The sequence below is a fragment of the Pelodiscus sinensis genome, chromosome 3, assembly GCF_052426305.1.
Source record: "Pelodiscus sinensis isolate ZL-2025 chromosome 3, ASM5242630v1, whole genome shotgun sequence".
Lineage (NCBI taxonomy): Eukaryota > Metazoa > Chordata > Testudines > Trionychidae > Pelodiscus > Pelodiscus sinensis.
In genome coordinates, this window is record NC_143054.1 from 79,428,636 (window position 1) to 79,445,984 (window position 17,349).

Here is a 17,349-nt window from a genome sequence, read left to right on the forward strand (position 1 = left end):
TTGTGCGGGGAGCTGGTTTTTAAACAGGCTCCCCTTGCAGACCAGCTCCCACCTGCCACCCTGCTTGCGCGAGGTGGCATGGGGCTCCGCGGAAGTGAGGCTGGGAATGCACTGTCTGCCAGCCCCACCCCTGGGAACTATCAAATAGTCATGTAATAGCTAAATTTTGATGCGGTTACATGATTATTCAATTACACACTAAGCAACAACCCTAGTAGGAAAGGTCCTTCCAACACCAATAAGTTGGCTCTTCACTGAATAAAACAACACCATGTAAAGGAAGTAGGTAAGGCAAAAATGCATCTTTTAATATTTGGAAATCAAATCCCAATGTAGAAAAGAGAAAGGAGCATAAACTATGGCAAGGCAAGCATAAAAGTATAACTAGGCACACACAAAAAAGAATTTGAAGCAAAATTAACAAAAGTCACAAAAACTGATAGCACAGGGTTTTTAAGTACATCAGAATCAGGAAGCTTGCCAAAAAATCAGTAAAGAGAACTTAAATGAATTATTTGCATCCGTCTTCACTGCAGAGGATATGAGGGAGATCCCCTCTCATCCCACCCCAAGCCATCCTTTTGGGGTATCAGTAGAGGAGATTTTGGAACAAACTGATATATTAAGCAGTAATAAGTCACCAGGAGCAGATGGTATTCACCCAAGTATGAAATTGCACAACTACTAACGTTGGTTTGTATCCTATCATTTAAATCAGCTTCTGTAATAGAGGAGTGGCAGATAACTAATGCAATACCAATTTTTAAAAAATACTCCAGAAGTTATCCTGGCTATTCAGATAGAATCCGTAATAAAGAAGAGAATTTTCACACACATAGATAAACATGATTTGTTGTTGATCAACACAGCTTTTGTAAAGGGAAACCATGGCTTAACAGACTGGTAGAATTATTTGAGGGACATATAACTAGATGAACACTGCCACAATCAATCTTCCAGGATTTGATTTAGGGTCTAGTAAAGACCTGGAAAATGGAATCCAAAAAGCACCCCTGTTGGCGTAGGTACTCCTAGTCCTCAGGAGTAGTGAGGGAAGCTGATAGAAGCATTTGCTCCCATCAGCCTCCCGTTGTGAAGACCGCGTGGAAACTCGAATTAAGGTACATCAACTCCAGCTCCATAGCTGGAGTTGTGTATCTTAATTCCACCTTCCCATGTAATGAAGACTTAGTCCCAGCATTCATCAACTATGCCTCCTCATGCTGATCTTTAGGCTTTTTTTGGTTTGTTTGTTTGTTTGTTTGTTTAACAGGGGCTCTTAAGAATTAAAATATACAATTCTCTTTTTATTTTTAAGTGAGTGGATTCCTTGTTGCATTGTTGATAATTTTCAGGCTTTTAAAAAAATAATGGGAGGGGAGGGCTTTGAAGATTTAAGTTACACAACTCTCTTTTTATTTTTAAAGTGAGTGGATTCCTTGTTGCGTTGTTGAGAATGATAAATTGATACCACATGGTGCTTTTAGACAAAAAAATCTCTGTAGTCCTGTGGAAGCACTTGCAGCTGGTGTCTGAGTTAATGGACGGGCTCCACAAGGTAAACACAGTTTGGAAGAGACTGAAACAGACACTGACTAGAAGGGGCGGGGAAATTCTTACATTTTTAAAGACAAGAGGATATGTCAATTTTGCTTGACGAGGACAAGGACAAAATGCTGAAATACTTTACAATGCAAACCTCTGAGACAAAGAGCATATATATTTAAATCTGGTATATAATATTTTGTAAACAATAAAATGCCTTGTAAAATTCCTACCTTTTTGTAACCCTATCAAAAAATGGTCAGAAAAATAAGTCCTTAGGATATAATAGATACGCTCATTTTTTAGAGCAAAACTTAGCTAATTTCTTGAAGGAGGATTAATTTAAGGAAGTTTTATGCAGTTGATTAAAAAGTTTTGCCCATTAGAATTTGAAAATACAGCTCTGAGTTCTATAAAAATATTACTGCATCTGAGTAATTATTACTGTTGATCTGAGCACTGGTCTGATTCATTATCATAGAATTATGAGTGAACCATTGTATGCTAACTGTTGCTGTCCTAGCATACGTCGTTCTGTCCTTTTCACATACAAAACTATATGAAAAAATTAAAGATTGAGATATACATAGCAGACATCAGAAAGCATAGAACAAAGGAGCCAAGGAAGAAAGATTGACACTCCGCCCCACATCCATAGATCCAATAAATGAATTTCAGGCCCAAAGCATTTCCTCTCACCCATGTGGCCCACCTCCACCAGACTTCTCCTTCCAGGCATGGCCTATAAAAGGTCTCTTCCCCCCAGAAATGCCAGCAGAATTCTTTAGCTGTTTGCAGCAGCAGGAGCCCAGGTTCAGATGCAGCAGCCTTCTGACTTCATCTGGACATTCTTCTTCATTCTTCTTCCTTGACTTTTCATCTTGACAGTGGCATCTCCAGCTGCTTCTAATATCTTATTGACATTCCAACCTGCATGCCCAGCCTCACTGCACCCTGCCCATCATGCATCTCATTGGGAACACCACAGCCTATCCTAGCTCCAGTCCTGCTCTGCACCTCTTTCAGCCTTTTCCACACACTAAACTCTATAATCACTAACACCAGTGTTCAAATAACTGAAAGTCACCTGTAACCTTTGAGAAGTGTGTGTACCCACCACCGGGTGGATTTGAACCTGAGACCTCGTTGGTGTAGGAGCTTCTACAGCTTAAGCTCTCAGGGTATGTCTACACTACCCTCCTAGTTCGAACTAGGAGGGTAATGTATGCATACCGCACTTGCTAATGAAGCCCGGGATTTGAATTTCCCGGGCTTCATTAGCATAAGCGGGGAGCCGCCATTTTTAAATCCCCGCTGCTTCGAACCCCGTGTAGCGCGGCTACACGGGGCTCGAACTAGGTAGTTCGGACTAGGGTGCCTATTCCGAACTACCGGTACACCTCGTTTCACGAGGAGTAACGGTAGTTCGGAATAGGACCCTAGTCCGAACTACCTAGTTCGAGCCCCGTGTAGCCGCGCTACACGGGGTTCGAAGCAGCGGGGATTTAAAAATGGCGGCTCCCCGCTTATGCTAATGAAGCCCGGGAAATTCAAATCCCGGGCTTCATTAGCAAGTGCGGTATGCATACATTACCCCGCTAGTTCGAACTAGCGGGGTAGTGTAGACATACCCTCTGTTTAGTCTGTAGAACTCACTCATTGTTCTCTCTCAGGCTATGTCTACACTTGCAGCTTCTTGCGCAAGTACGGCCGTGCTTGCGCAAGAATCCGCAGAGCGTCTACGCTGCCCACCCACTCTTGCGCAAGGAAATTTACAGTATGGCATGGTAAGAGAGGGCTTCTTGCGCAAGAGCGATGCTCTTTTTTAACAGGTGTAAGCCCTCTTGCGCAGGAGCTCTTGTGAAAGAGGGCAGTGTGGATGCTCGCAGGGATTTCTTGCACAAGAAAGCCCTATGGCTAAAATGGCCGTTGGAGTTTTCTAGTGCAAGAGAGCATCCACACTGCCATAGGAGCTCTTGTGCAAAAGCACAGCGTGCACATGGCAGTGTGGACGTTTTCTTGCACAAGACTTCTTGCACAAGAACCCGTGAGAGTAGACATAGCCTCACTGTAAGTGGTCTAAGTGGCCCTACATGGGACAGTGAACTACCCACTATGGGTGTGTCTAAACAGTGAAGTTGTTTTGGAATAATGGCCGTTATTCCAAAATAACTATGTGAGTGTCTACACAGCAATTCTGTTATTTTGAAATAATTTTGAAATAATGGGCGGCTTATTCCGACTTCTGTAAACCTCATTCTGCGAAGAATAACACCTATTCAGAAATAGCTATTTTGCAATAAGTGTAGAAGATGCTCCTCTTCTGCTATTTTGAAATAGCCCCTTACCAGGGACATGCTAAGTTATTTCTCCTGGGGCTCTAAATCAAGATAGCACATCTACATTAGGGAAGCCTGCCTCGGACTAATTTTGAGGCGTCTCTGCAGTGTATTCATGCTATTTTGAAATAAGTTATTTCGGAATAACTATTCCAGAATAGCTTATTCCAGAATAACTAGGCAGTATAGATGTAGCCTAGGTGTGTGGGTTACACGTGCAGCTAAAGAAAGCCTCAGATTTTCCTATCGTCTTACCCCATCTTATTTCCTTCTCTGAGCATCTTTCCTTTTGTTCTTTTCTGTGTTCAGTGTTTTATTATTGCTCTTAATATCTGTAGTGCAGAAGTGCCCATTGGGAGATCAAGGCCCAGTTGTACTAGGCACCGCACCTATATATACATATCAATACTGTAAACATTAGATTTTAGACTGTAAGGACGACCTATTCTGTTGATAAAGCATGTAGCACACATTGGGCACTGTAGACAATAAATGGAAGAATACACCATATTTTTTCATTTTTGTTCTTATACTGATCCTTATATTGCACCTATCACTGGGCCCCTTCCACTGATTCATTAAACAACACAACTAGCATCTGTCTCATGTATTTCCTCTAGTATAGTGCCACAAGAGTGCCAGTGTAGTTTCTTTAAAGTATTTCATTAGGCATGGAAGCACTGGTTACATTTCCATTGTAAGGCACGTCTACACAGCAAGGCTAAACTCAAATAAGCTACAAAACTTGAGCTACCTAATTGTGTAGCTTAAGTCAAAATAGCTTATTTCGACTTTTGGCCCTGTCTACACAGCAGTTATTTTGAGGTAGAGCGCTCTTCCCCCGACTTCGCTTACTCCTCATACAGTGAGGGTTACGGGAAATGAAGTAAGAAGTCCTCCAGCTTGCTTGTGTGTAGACGCAGACTATGTTCTTTATTCCGAAATAAGGCTGCTATGTAGACATAGCCTTAATGACCTAATCCTGCTCCCCTTGGCATCAAAGGCAAAACATAGGAGCCAGATTGAATCCTCGCTTTGCAATTTCCTGGGGTATTTCTGTTTGGGCTTTACCACAAGGATGATATATTTCTAATGCACATTTTTGTGAGTGAATATTTTTTTCAGATTCTTTTACATTTTCTAATGACTGTGATAAGAAGTCCTCATGACACTTCAAAACCTCTGTCAAAGAGGTTCGCTCCCATGCATTTTACAAGCTGAAGGATAGATCCTATAGCCTTTGCTCACTAGAATAATCCATCACATTGACTTTAGTGGGAATGCCAACAAAAGAAAAAACAGCAGAATAAGGGCAAAATTCAGTTGCACTTGGATAGACGTGATACATGAGATGGTAGTTCCAGAAGGTATCAAGACATTGTGAAAGGAGTAATGTAGGAAGGCTACACAAAATATGTTTCAAAGTATTTGAAAAGGGAATGGGAAGACCCTTTGTGTATGGAGATTGAGAGGCATAGGAGTGGGGAGTGGGACACAAAAGTAAATTGGCATCAGTTATGCTGCAGCAAACAATCTTACAGAAACCAGTAAAGGAAAACCAGAGCTGGTGTGTAAATGGCATTTTGTGTAACTTACATGAAAACAAACTGCCTGGATTTTTCATAACCATCAATTTTCAGTGGAGAATTTTTTTATTTTATTTTAATTTTATTTTCTTTGTGTAATGCCCACCTTGTGCCCCAAAAGAGATGAGCATGCAATAAGGGTACGTCTAAACTACATGCCTCCGTCGACGGAGGCATGTAGATTAGCCAGATCGGCAGAGGGAAATGAAGCCGCGATTAAAATAATCGCGGCTTCATTTAAATTTAAATGGCTGCCCCGCTCTGCCGATCAGCTGTTTGTCGGCAGACCGGGGCAGTCTGGACGCGACGCGCCGACAAAGAAGCCTTTCTTGATCGGCACAGGTAAACGTGGTTTCACGAGGCATACCTGTGCCGATCAAGAAAGGCTTCTTTGTCGGCGCGTCGCGTCCAGACTGCCCCGATCTGCCGACAAACAGCTGATCGGCAGAGCGGGGCAGCCATTTAAATTTAAATGAAGCCGCGATTATTTTAATCGTGGCTTCATTTCCCTCTGCCGATCTGGCTAATCTACATGCCTCCGTCGACGGAGGCATGTAGTCTAGACACACCCCATATGTGCAAATTACATCCCTCCCCATTTAGGACCTGATCCTGTTAGCTGTGAAGCTCTTTCCATCCATGAAGTCAATGCAAGTTGAGGCCACTCAGCCTTTCTCATGCCAGGGATTTATGTGATACGATTAAAGGTAGCAGAAATCAGTGGGTTGCTTTTGCATTGAGGTTGCGAATGACATTTCAAGCCGTTCGTTTTTATGTGTCAAGTTGCATAAAGTTCCATTTATGTACCAGCTCTTGTTTTACTTTACTGATTTACTAAAGATTGTTGGCTTTAGCATAATTGCTGGTCATTTCACTTGTGTCCAGTCTTTGTTGTGTCCATTCACATGGATCCAGTTGCAGGATTGGAGTCTCAGATAGAAAATGTCAGTTAAATTTTAAAAACTCAAATGGTTTATTTAAGAGCCCAGTTGGGGAAGAGTAGGTAAGTGGATAGTGGCATCTGGTTAATATAATTTAAAACAGATTTCTACCGGGCCCTAAATATAGTTAAAATCTCACTAATTCAATAATAAAAAAAAGCCCTCCAGGCTAGACTATGAACTTTGATGCTGAGAATGAACCCAAAATAATTTTTTTCAAAGCGAGAAGTCCTGTGGCACCTTAAAGTCTAACAGATAGATAGATATATTTATATCTATCTATCTGTTAGTCTCTATAAGGTGCCAAGGAACTTCTTGTTGTTCTTGCAGATTCAGACTAACATGGCTACCCCTCTGATACTTTTTTCAAAGCATTATAGTCTCTAAGAGTACGTCTACACTAGCCCCCTAGATCGATCTAGGGAGGCTAATGAGGGCGACCGGAATTGCAAATCAAGCCCGGGATTTAAATATCCCGCGCTTGATTTGCATGTTCCCAGCTGGTTGCCATTTTAGAAATTGACTAGCCCAAAGTAATTGCCTGCGTCTACACACAGCAGTGAAACGGGATTCCAATTTAAAACCCTAACTTGAATTAGCTGGTATTCCTCCTACAATGAGACACAGGCAGTTACTTCGGGCTAGTCAATTTCTAAAATGGCGACTGGACGGGAACATGCAAATCAAGCGCGGGATATTTAAATCCCGGGCTTGATTTGCATGTTCCGGTCACCCTCATTAGCCTCCCTAGATCAATCAAGGGGGCTAGTGTAGACGTACTATTGGAGATGTAAGAGTGTATAATTGAGATGCTGACACAAACTTAACTTCAGTGTTGTGATGGAGTTTTGTTCACTATGCTCTGCAAATTGTTTAAAAATAACAATTCCTGTTTCAAACTGTAGTTTATCATTTTTTTCTTTTTCATAAGTCGTTTTTGTTGCCCATGTGTAAGAATGATTCAAGGTGGAGGATGTCAGTGCTGAATCTGATCAAAATTACAACATTAAAAATACTAACAGTGAAACGGATAAATACACTATCAATGAAATGGGAAAAAATAATCTGGGCTACATTTCTTGGTATAGCCAGTATGTCTTCATTTCCCTTACATTAAATGTCCCTGTATGTTAATAGTAGGAATGCTAATGTGTTTATGAATAATTGTTGGTTGTATGTGTTCTTTGTCCCATTGAAACTGGAATTCCTTCAATGCATTGTACATGGAAAATATTCTAGCTTGTTTGATTACAATGAGAGAGCCTGTTGACTTTCTCTTCTTAAAACATGCTGGTGGAACACATGTATTTGTATCCTCCGTATAGATACAGCTGATGTTTGCCGATATTTTAAAAAACGTCTCTGACTTAAAACTGGTTCATATTTAACATGTAACATTAGTCCAGCTGGTGTGCCAAAATAAATGGCATAGGTCCAAAACTCTTTAACTTGTGCATAAAATTTAAAAAAAATACAAATTCTTATTAGCAAACTTCTTACATTCCTTTTATCTGTAATTTTAAGCAGAGGTTCTAGAAGGAGATTTTGATCTCAGTTACACTTGTGTAAATCTGGTGGCATTTGATCTGAGTTTCTGTGAGCTATTTTCTGGGTCTCTCTCAGGATTTTGTATTGGGTTCAGCCACTATAGTGTGAAGTCACAACACCCTTTGGACAATGCATAAGCAGAATACTATTTTTAATTTCTTCTGCCCAGTGCATCTGATGGCTTCTTGCAGGATTTGGGATTCATTGGACCTTTTATGAGTTCTGTAGATTTCTGTAACTAACAGCCTGCTGTGTTACTGATTTTACTGTGCACAATGGCAGTCCAGCTTTGGGAGACTATAAGTATGCTGTGGGTGTGGGGTCATATATAATTCTTATTCCAACAATAGAATGAAAAATTACACTCCACCTACAGTAATGCAGTTCTGTGTGTGATTTGCACTGTAGTATTGTTATAATACATACACAGTATTGCATTTCAGTAAAGAATACCAAGGTACTTATAAAAGCTTCAATGAGAGTAGACAGCCTTTCACTCATCTTTCTGAAGTGTTTGCAGTTCTCACTGGCAATTGGAACAATAGTAACTGATAATTGAATCTGTATGCAGGACATTTTAGTCAGTGAAAAACAGAAGTGGTGCAGATTGACCTGGGCTTAGCAGTTGATGATGCCGTTTTTAGTTGGTTGGTTGGTTGGTTTGTTGTTTTTGAATTATTTGAAAATCTGAACAACCTGCAGAGGGCTCAGTTGTCACCCATCCCATCCCATCCCAGAGGGGTGGGTGCGTGGTCAGGGTATCGGTTGCAGCTCCCTTGTCCTGCGGTCCCCAGCTCAGTTGCTGGTTATATGCCAGTGGAGGATGGGCTCAGCAGAGTGGAGCTCAGCCACTTCCATTCTCCCTGGAAGTGCTCTCTATGTCAAGGGTGAAGAGGGGTGGGGTAAGGCAGCTAACACAGGGTGGAGCTGGCTCTGCTTTACAGCAGCATGACATTCTCCACAAAGGGAACGCCCTGCTCGCAGCTAACAGCCAGCGCCTGGCCACTATGTGTCCACTCCCTGAGCAATGCCGGATGCCCAGAGCAGCCCAGTACTTTGATCTGATTTCTAGGTTTGGTTTCTAGCAGAGGAAATGGTACTTGCCCTGACCTTCTTCTCCTGTTCCTTTCCCACAGAACTCGATCCGGCATAACTTGTCACTGCACAGTCGATTCATCAGGGTACAGAACGAAGGAACTGGGAAAAGCTCGTGGTGGATGATTAACCCAGATGGCGGGAAAGGTGGGAAGCCCCCACGGAGACGCGCCGTTTCAATGGACAACAGCAACAAGTACACAAAGAGCAGAGGCCGAGCAGCGAAGAAAAAGGCAGCCCTGCAAGCTGCACAAGAAGCCAGCGAGGATAGCCCCTCTCAGCTTTCCAAGTGGCCGGGGAGCCCGACTTCCCGCAGCAGCGATGAGCTGGATGCATGGACCGATTTCCGCTCCCGTACAAATTCAAACGCTAGTACAATAAGTGGTCGTTTGTCACCTATCTTGGCGAGTACCGAACTAGATGAAGTTCAGGATGATGACGCTCCACTTTCTCCAATGCTGTACAGTAGCCCATCAAGCATGTCCCCATCGGTAAATAAACCATGTACTGTTGAGTTGCCTAGGTTGACTGATATGGCAGGCACAATGAACTTGAATGATGGACTGACAGATAACCTCATCATGGATGATCTTTTGGACAATATGACGCTCCCCTCTTCCCAGCAGTCACCATCAGGGGGGCTCATGCAAAGAAGCTCCAGTTTTCCATATGGTTCCAAAGGTTCAGGCCTTGGTTCTCCGTCAAGTAATTTCAACAGTGCTGTGTTTGGCCCATCATCTCTGAATTCCCTTCGTCAGTCTCCCATGCAAACCATTCAAGAGAACAAGCAAGCTACTTTTTCTTCCATTTCTCATTATAACAGCCAGACGCTGCAGGATCTCCTGGCATCTGACTCACTTAGTCACAGTGATGTCATGATGACGCAGTCTGATCCACTCATGTCTCAAGCCAGCACAGCTGTGTCTGCCCAGAACTCGCGCAGGAGTATCATGCTTCGTAGTGATCCAATGATGTCATTTGCTGCTCAGTCCAACCAGGGAAGTTTGGTCAATCAGAACCTGCTCCACCACCAGCATCAGTCTCAGAATTCTTCTCTTGGTGGCAGTCGTGCCTTGTCTAATTCCATCAGTAACATGGGCTTAAATGATACAAACAGCTTGGGGTCGGCCAAACACCAGCAGCAGTCACCTGTCAATCAGTCTATGCAAACACTTTCTGACTCACTCTCAGGCTCTTCTTTGTATTCCACTAGTATGAACCTTCCAGTCATGGGACACGATAAATTCCCAAGCGATTTGGACCTGGATATTTTCAATGGAAGCTTGGAATGTGACATGGAGTCCATTATCCGCAGCGAACTCATGGATGCAGATGGGTTGGATTTTAACTTCGATTCCCTCATCTCTGCTCAGAACGTTGTCAGTCTGAATGTGGGAAGTTTCACTGGTGCTAAGCAGGCTTCGTCACAGAGTTGGGTGCCAGGCTGAAGGATCTCTGAGAAAAGGGGAAATGGGCAAAGCAGGTTAGTGTCTTGTAGACGTGGTAAAAATATTATGGGTTTATTGTTTTTTATTGGCGTTTACCACGAGTAGTTAATGGTTTATGTGCATTCATGATATTAATGTGGTCTGTGGTAAACTTGATGTATTGTGATGTTTGTGACATGCAAAGTCAAGCAAATTTAGGAGGTGTTGATGGAGAGGAGGGAAAGCTAAGAATTACAAACATTTCCACGTTCAAAATTAGGGCTAGCTCCCAGGCCTTAGGTAGTTTCTGCTCAGCTGCAACACTGTCACTGAGTCATTGAGGAAGACAGTGTCAGAAGCCACCTGCTTTTTTATTTAGTTTTCAGAAATATAGCTACTAATTAAGCCAAACTTTTTACTTACAAAAAATAATGAAAACTCAATTAACTGTGGAAGATGGGGTGGGTTTGACTCCTGGAACTCAGAAATGACTTAATTTTATATCACAACAGACTGAACCTTCACCACAGTGTATAACCCAAGTAACCAAATAACTGGGGTGATATGCAAGGGTGGTTAATGGCAGAGGGCCCTGCATTAGAGCTGTGTTTTAGCTATGATGTTGAGATTTTAAGGAAATCAGAATGTTTTCACATTTTTCTCAAGGAAAAAAAAGAAAAAATTGTGGAATTATTTGGAACCTGTGCCAGGGAACAGTCATTTTAAAAGTGTAAATTGTACAAGGGGTAATTCCAACCATAAGTAGCCTAATTCCATTTTAGAACCAGTTCCTGCAATCTGTCCTATATGTAACTCCTAATAACTGCATGAAAGTTTCCCACACATAACACCAGTAGTATCAGGCTGTAATATATTCCTGGTTAACTGTTAGCCTCTTCCAGTCTTTTTGAATTTATTGTTCTTTTCCTTAATAATGGAAATAGTCAATCTTGCTCCTGATACGAGTATGAGCCTCCTGATTTCTGCAGATCATTTGGGTTTTCACCTGCATCCATACATCCATCTTTTTACACTACACATATTCACTCTCTCATGTTATAGATTCCTCCTGAAGTGTCCTTTGTCTCCAATGTTTGTTAGTATAGAGGAATAGATATCAAAATACGGGAGTGCAAAAGGTTAGTTATAAATTAGAGAACAGAAATCCCATTAACTTCAGAATAACAATATTGAATACCCCAACTGTAAGGTTAACAGAGGCATTCAGTTTGTGATTTACTTTAAATTCTTTTTGTCTTTCAAGTTTAAATTGCATAACTTACTGATGAACAGCCCTCTGACCCTTGCTACTTGAGGTATTTGATAGTTAATGGCAATTTCTTTCTCTAATTTACAGTTAGACTGTTAAGGAAAGGCTTTGAAGCTGGGGAACAGCAGTGGTGAGTGATGCCTCCTGCTGCATGTTTTCAGCATTGTAGAAAATATATATTGATTTGTTGTCTGAAAAAGAGAGAAGGACTGTGCCATGTAGAAAATGTCTTCATTTATTCTTCAGCAGCCACTTTCTTAGATGTGAGAGTTGGCTGCCTCCCCCCCTTTAACTTTTCTAGAAGAGAGGAGTTTCACTGATTTCTTTGTAGTACAAGCTATACTTTTTCCAAATGTGAGACTACTGAAGTGCAAGGCCTGGAGATGGCCTTTGAAGGAAATGAGACATAGATTCTTAATCTCACCCCGCTGATCATGCCATAGGATAGTACCTTGACAAGGCCATGCACACTATGTGGGTATTTATTGAAATTCAGAAGACTCAGACTCTCTTTCAGTTTCATCTTTTATAATTTTAAAAGGATTATTTCCTTCCCTTAGAATCTTAGAGCCTTTGTCCATGAACTGTTAATCAGAACTTCCAAAGCACCATGCTTATTCTGTTTTTGTTTGTTTGTTTGTTTTCCTTCTTAGTGCATTTATAGCATATGGAGTTCGAAATCCCAAAGCTTGATGTGAGGTATAAAAACAAAGCATGAATGTTCTCACAATAAAATGTCCAAGGTCATAGTTAGTCACCAGGTCTCCCAAAAATAAATGCAGTTGACAATACTGATTGATAAAATGTATCCAAAGAAATGATGCCCTGTTTTAGTAGCATTGCTGTACTGCTTATACGAAAAGGATATCTACATGAAACCTTGGCTAGGAAACATTACAGTACATGTGTTGCTCAGGGATATTTGTAAAGTTCTCTTATCTGCCTCATAAAAGATTGCCTTTTGTCATTTATGGGAAATATAGATGCCTTGATCTTTCCCAGACTGAATAGTCAGAATAAAGAAACTGGTGTATGTGTGAAAAGACTTTATTTACAGAGAACAGATTATATAACTATATACACTGTATAAATTCTTATTGGTGGAATACTAGCCACTTTTCTGGGGAGACTTTCCACTGCCTCTGATTGCTGGACCAGATACTGTTGGTTCATTTGGTACCAGGTGCAAAGATAGATGTGTTTTTTCATCTCAATTTATTGATTGTAAATAGTTCCTGGTCTGATAATCCCAGTTGAGAATTTGCTTGCATGTGAGTCCCTCTTAATTTTGATAATGTGTTCCACATAAAATATTATGCAGTAATTCTGCATTGCTTTTTAAATTATTTGTCTGCTTCCCCATAGTTACAAGGAGCTTGAATTAAATGTTGTTCTAAGCAATTTTCCTGATCTTAGTAAAGAATCTTTATTAGACTAACACTTAAGAAACTAAATTTCAACAGAATATTTCAGCCCTTGCAAACATGAAATCTACTCCATGAAAAAGTCTTGAGTAGGATTTCAAAACCAAAATGTATAATTTTCAACAGGCTATCAACATACATCTCAAAAATATATATATTGGCATTGGAAAAGGTTCAGAAAAGGGCAATAAAAATGATTTGGGGTTTGGAACGGATCCCATATGAAGAGAGATTAAAAAGACTGGGACATTTCAGCTTAGAAAAGAGGAGACTAAGGGGGGATATGATAGAGGTCTATAAAATCATGACTGGTGTGGAAAAAGTGAATAAGGAAAAGTTATTTACTTGTTCCCATAACAGAAGAATTAAGGGTCACTAAATGAAATTAATAGATAGCAGGTTTAAAACAAACAAAAGGAAGTTTTTCTTCATGCAGCGCATAGTCAGCTTGTGGAACTCTTTGCCAGAGAATATGGTGAAGCCCAGGACTTTAACAGGGTTCAAAAAAGAACTAGATAAATTCATGGAGGTTAGGTCCATCAATGGCTATTAGCCAGGATGGGTAGGAATGGTATCCCTAGCCTCTGTTCGTCAGAGGCTAGAGATGGATGACAGGAGAGGGATCACTTGATGATTATCTGTTCTGTTCATTCCCTCTGGGGCATCTGGCATTGGCCACTGTTGGAAGACAGGATACTGAGTTATGGACCTTTGGTCTGACCCAGTATGGCCACCCTTATGTTATATGTACATAGAATACTAAGTGCTTCCTTGTCCATAAACTAGCAAAATCTCTTCAGTGGTAAGCTTTTTGTTTATGCTTAGATTCTATATAAAATCTACATAAGATTTATTTTTGGTTTTTTATTTCAAAGACTTTCTTTATAGGGCCTGTGCAAAAGAAGGCAACATTATAAATTTAGTATCTGTAGAAATTTCTGGAAGAGAACACTCCTTGCTTTTAGTACAATGGCTTTGTGCCTCTGATGGTAACCATGACCAGCATTTCAGAGTATGTCTACACTACAGAATTTTTTCGGAAAAACAGCTGTTTTTCCGACAACTTTTGAGAAACATCCACACTGCAATTGCGTTCTGCAAGAAAATTGAAAGAACAGACGGGTTTTTCTGGCCTTGGTAATCCTCATTCTACGAGGAAGAAGCCTTTTTGTGAAAGGGGAAGAGGGAGTTCTTTCTGAAGAAGAGGAAAAAAGCACAGGTGCCCTGGTGGCCATTCCCTCCATAGCAATCACAGCTTACATGCGAGAGAGCGTCCATTCAGTCTGGATGCTCTCTTTTGAAAAAGCAGATCCCTTTTTTGATGCACTTTTGCAGTGTGGATGCTCTCTTTCGGAAGAAGTTTTTTCAGAAGATCTCTTCCGAAAAAAGCTTCTTCCAAAAGAAGCCTGTAGTCTAGACATAGTCTCAGAGGGTATGTCTACACTACCCCGCTAGTTCGAACTAGCGGGGTAATGTATGCATACCGCACTTGCTAATGAAGCCCGGGATTTGAATTTCCCGGGCTTCATTAGCATAAGCGGGGAGCCGCCATTTTTAAATCCCCGCTGCTTCGAACCCCGTGTAGCGCGGCTACACGGGGCTCGAACTAGGTAGTTCGGACTAGAGTGCCTATTCCGAACTACCGGTACACCTCGTTTCACGAGGAGTACCGGTAGTTCGGAATAGGACCCTAGTCCGAACTACCTAGTTCGAGCCCCGTGTAGCCGCGCTACACGGGGTTCGAAGCAGCGGGGATTTAAAAATGGCGGCTCCCCGCTTATGCTAATGAAGCCCGGGAAATTCAAATCCCGGGCTTCATTAGCAAGTGCGGTATGCATACATTACCCCGCTAGTTCGAACTAGCGGGGTAGTGTAGACATACCCAGATGGATCTGATTGGGACACGTAATAACAGCTGTTGGTTTTGGCCTAAAATAAGGAAAGGGAGAGAATTTTGTTTCATGGTCATTCTCATCCACTGAACACTCATGAAACTGTATTGACCAACGGGGTAAATATACCTAGGATGGTAGAATAGATTGGAACTTTGTATCTTCCTAGAACAGTGTTCCTTAAACTATTTTCTGCGAAACACTGGTGTTCCATAAACAACTCACAGGTGTTCCACAACCTCTTCTTTGTTTTTGTCTTTTTTTTGTGTGTGACAACAATTTTTTTTTTACGCATAAAAAATATTATTGTTTGGAGTTCCGTGGTCTCAAAAAGTTTAAGAAACACTGTCCTAGAATGTTATGGGCTACTGAGCAGCATCTTGTGAAGAGAGATTTTAAAATTTCTATTTCTTCAGATTCCTCTCGTTGCAGGGGACTAAGATGACTCATTTGAAAATTGAAAGCAAAAATGCTTCAAAAATTGCCTAGAGATGTTAATTTTTCCTTCATGCACCATTTAAAATGATGCAATCCTAGATCATAAAGTCTTTGCAAGGTCAGCTAATTATAGTTGTAGATTACCCAAATTACAAAGGATGACACTTCATTACTGAAAACAACAGTTCTTCTTCGAGTGCTTGCTCATGTCCATTCAATGTAGGTTTGTGTGCTCCTCACATGCACCAGTGCCGGAAAATTTTCCCTCAGCAGTACCCACAGTGGACCAGCTACAGCTCCTCTGGAGTGACGCACATATTCTGCGCTACATAGGGTGCTGCCGGGCCTGTTCCTTCCCCAGTTCCTGCTTGCCACCAGTGCTGGTGCTTGGAACTTCTCGCTCTAACTTATCTGTAGCCTTTTCAATTGTTAATAGTTCTCTTTAAATTGTAAATAGTTCTCCCTCGCCTGTTAGTTTTAAAGAAAGGCTTATCCATTTAAAAGTGCTGTTCATGGAGTCTGCCTTGGCTCCGCAAGACCAAAGCTCTGACTTGACGTCCAACACCAGTGCTACGGTGTGGAGTGCCCCTTTGGTGCTGTTCTCTAGCCGGCACTGGGAGTCTTTGGTGGTCCTGTTGAAGAGAGCCAGGAAGACGGGCAAGGAGACGTTCCCTTGACCTCAGAAAGAGAAGCACAAACAAATGGGCGAGCCAGAAAGAGAGCATGGACAGGGCAAGACACCACAGCAAGCAGAATGCACTAGTCCTCTTCATTCCCCACCACCTTCCCCAGAGGCACTATACTGCTCCCTGCGCCATTGATACTCACTGACACCATGGTACATTGTCATGGCACCAAGTGTCCTCTTTATGTCACCAATCTCCATCCCCCTGAGGTGGGTATAGACACCAAAGTTGGTCCCCTGCATGCCAACGTGCCTACTTCCCTAAGCCTCAGCATTCACCTTTGTCGGGGAGTTCCTGGTACCAGACAGAGCAGAGTGCCTGTTCACTTTCCTGAGCATCGGCCAGCGTTAGATCACTTAGTGCCGCATTGGAGACATGTTCTTTTCTTCCAGCACAGTCCTCAGTACCACAGCTTGCATCTTCCCAGTTGGCACTGCAGATGGCACAGCTGACTCCGTGGCCTTTGCAGTGGTGCCCATGGGCCCAGTGGGGTTTTCCCGTCCAACCCCGGGCCACTCATTCGGTGGCAGGGGCTTTTGCTTCCTCTACGAGTTAGATTCTGGCACCGGAATCGGTCAGACCAAATACAGGCAGTCCCCGACTTACGCGGATCCGACTTATGTCGGATCCGCACTTACAAACGGGGCTTTTCTCGCCCCGGAGCTCACGGGCGGCGGGTCGCCACCCGTGTCCTCCGGGGCGAGAAAAGCTTCTCCTGGTCTCCCTGGTCTGCTGGGGGGGGGGTCCAGCAAAGCCGCTGCACCAGGCGGCGGCTTTGCTCTGGTGTCCCTGGTCTGCTGGGGGGGTCCAGCGGCTTTGCTGGACCCCCCCCCCCAGCAGACCAGGGGGACAGGAGCAAAGCCGCGGAGCACGCCCACAGGGGGACAGCTCAAGCGCGCCCGGGCTGTCCCTCTGCGGGCGTGCTCCAAGGCTTTGCTCCCCGTCTCCTTGCAGACCAGGGAAACTGATCAGTTTCAGCAGCGGCTGACGCCAGTTCCAACTTACATACAGATTCAACTTAAGAACAAACCTACAGTCCCTATCTTGTACGTAACCCGGGGACTGCCTGTACCCCACTGATGCAGGAGGAAACAAAAGACCCACCCCCAAGTGCAGAGGAAGAACAATTGGGACAGACCACTTCCTCCTTGTCATCAG

At 42.6% G+C, this 17,349-nt stretch overlaps 1 protein-coding gene across 1 annotated transcript in view; it reads left to right on the forward strand.

Annotated features, from left to right (window-relative positions):
* Nucleotides 1–17,349, forward strand: part of FOXO3 (forkhead box O3) — a 163,242-nt gene that overhangs the window by 125,131 nt on the left and 20,762 nt on the right. The window contains exon 2 of the mRNA XM_006123179.5: nucleotides 9,096–10,537. Within this exon, the coding sequence (XP_006123241.2) occupies nucleotides 9,096–10,502 (1,407 nt within the window). The 3' untranslated portion in view covers nucleotides 10,503–10,537. The remainder of the gene's footprint in view (nucleotides 1–9,095; nucleotides 10,538–17,349) is intronic.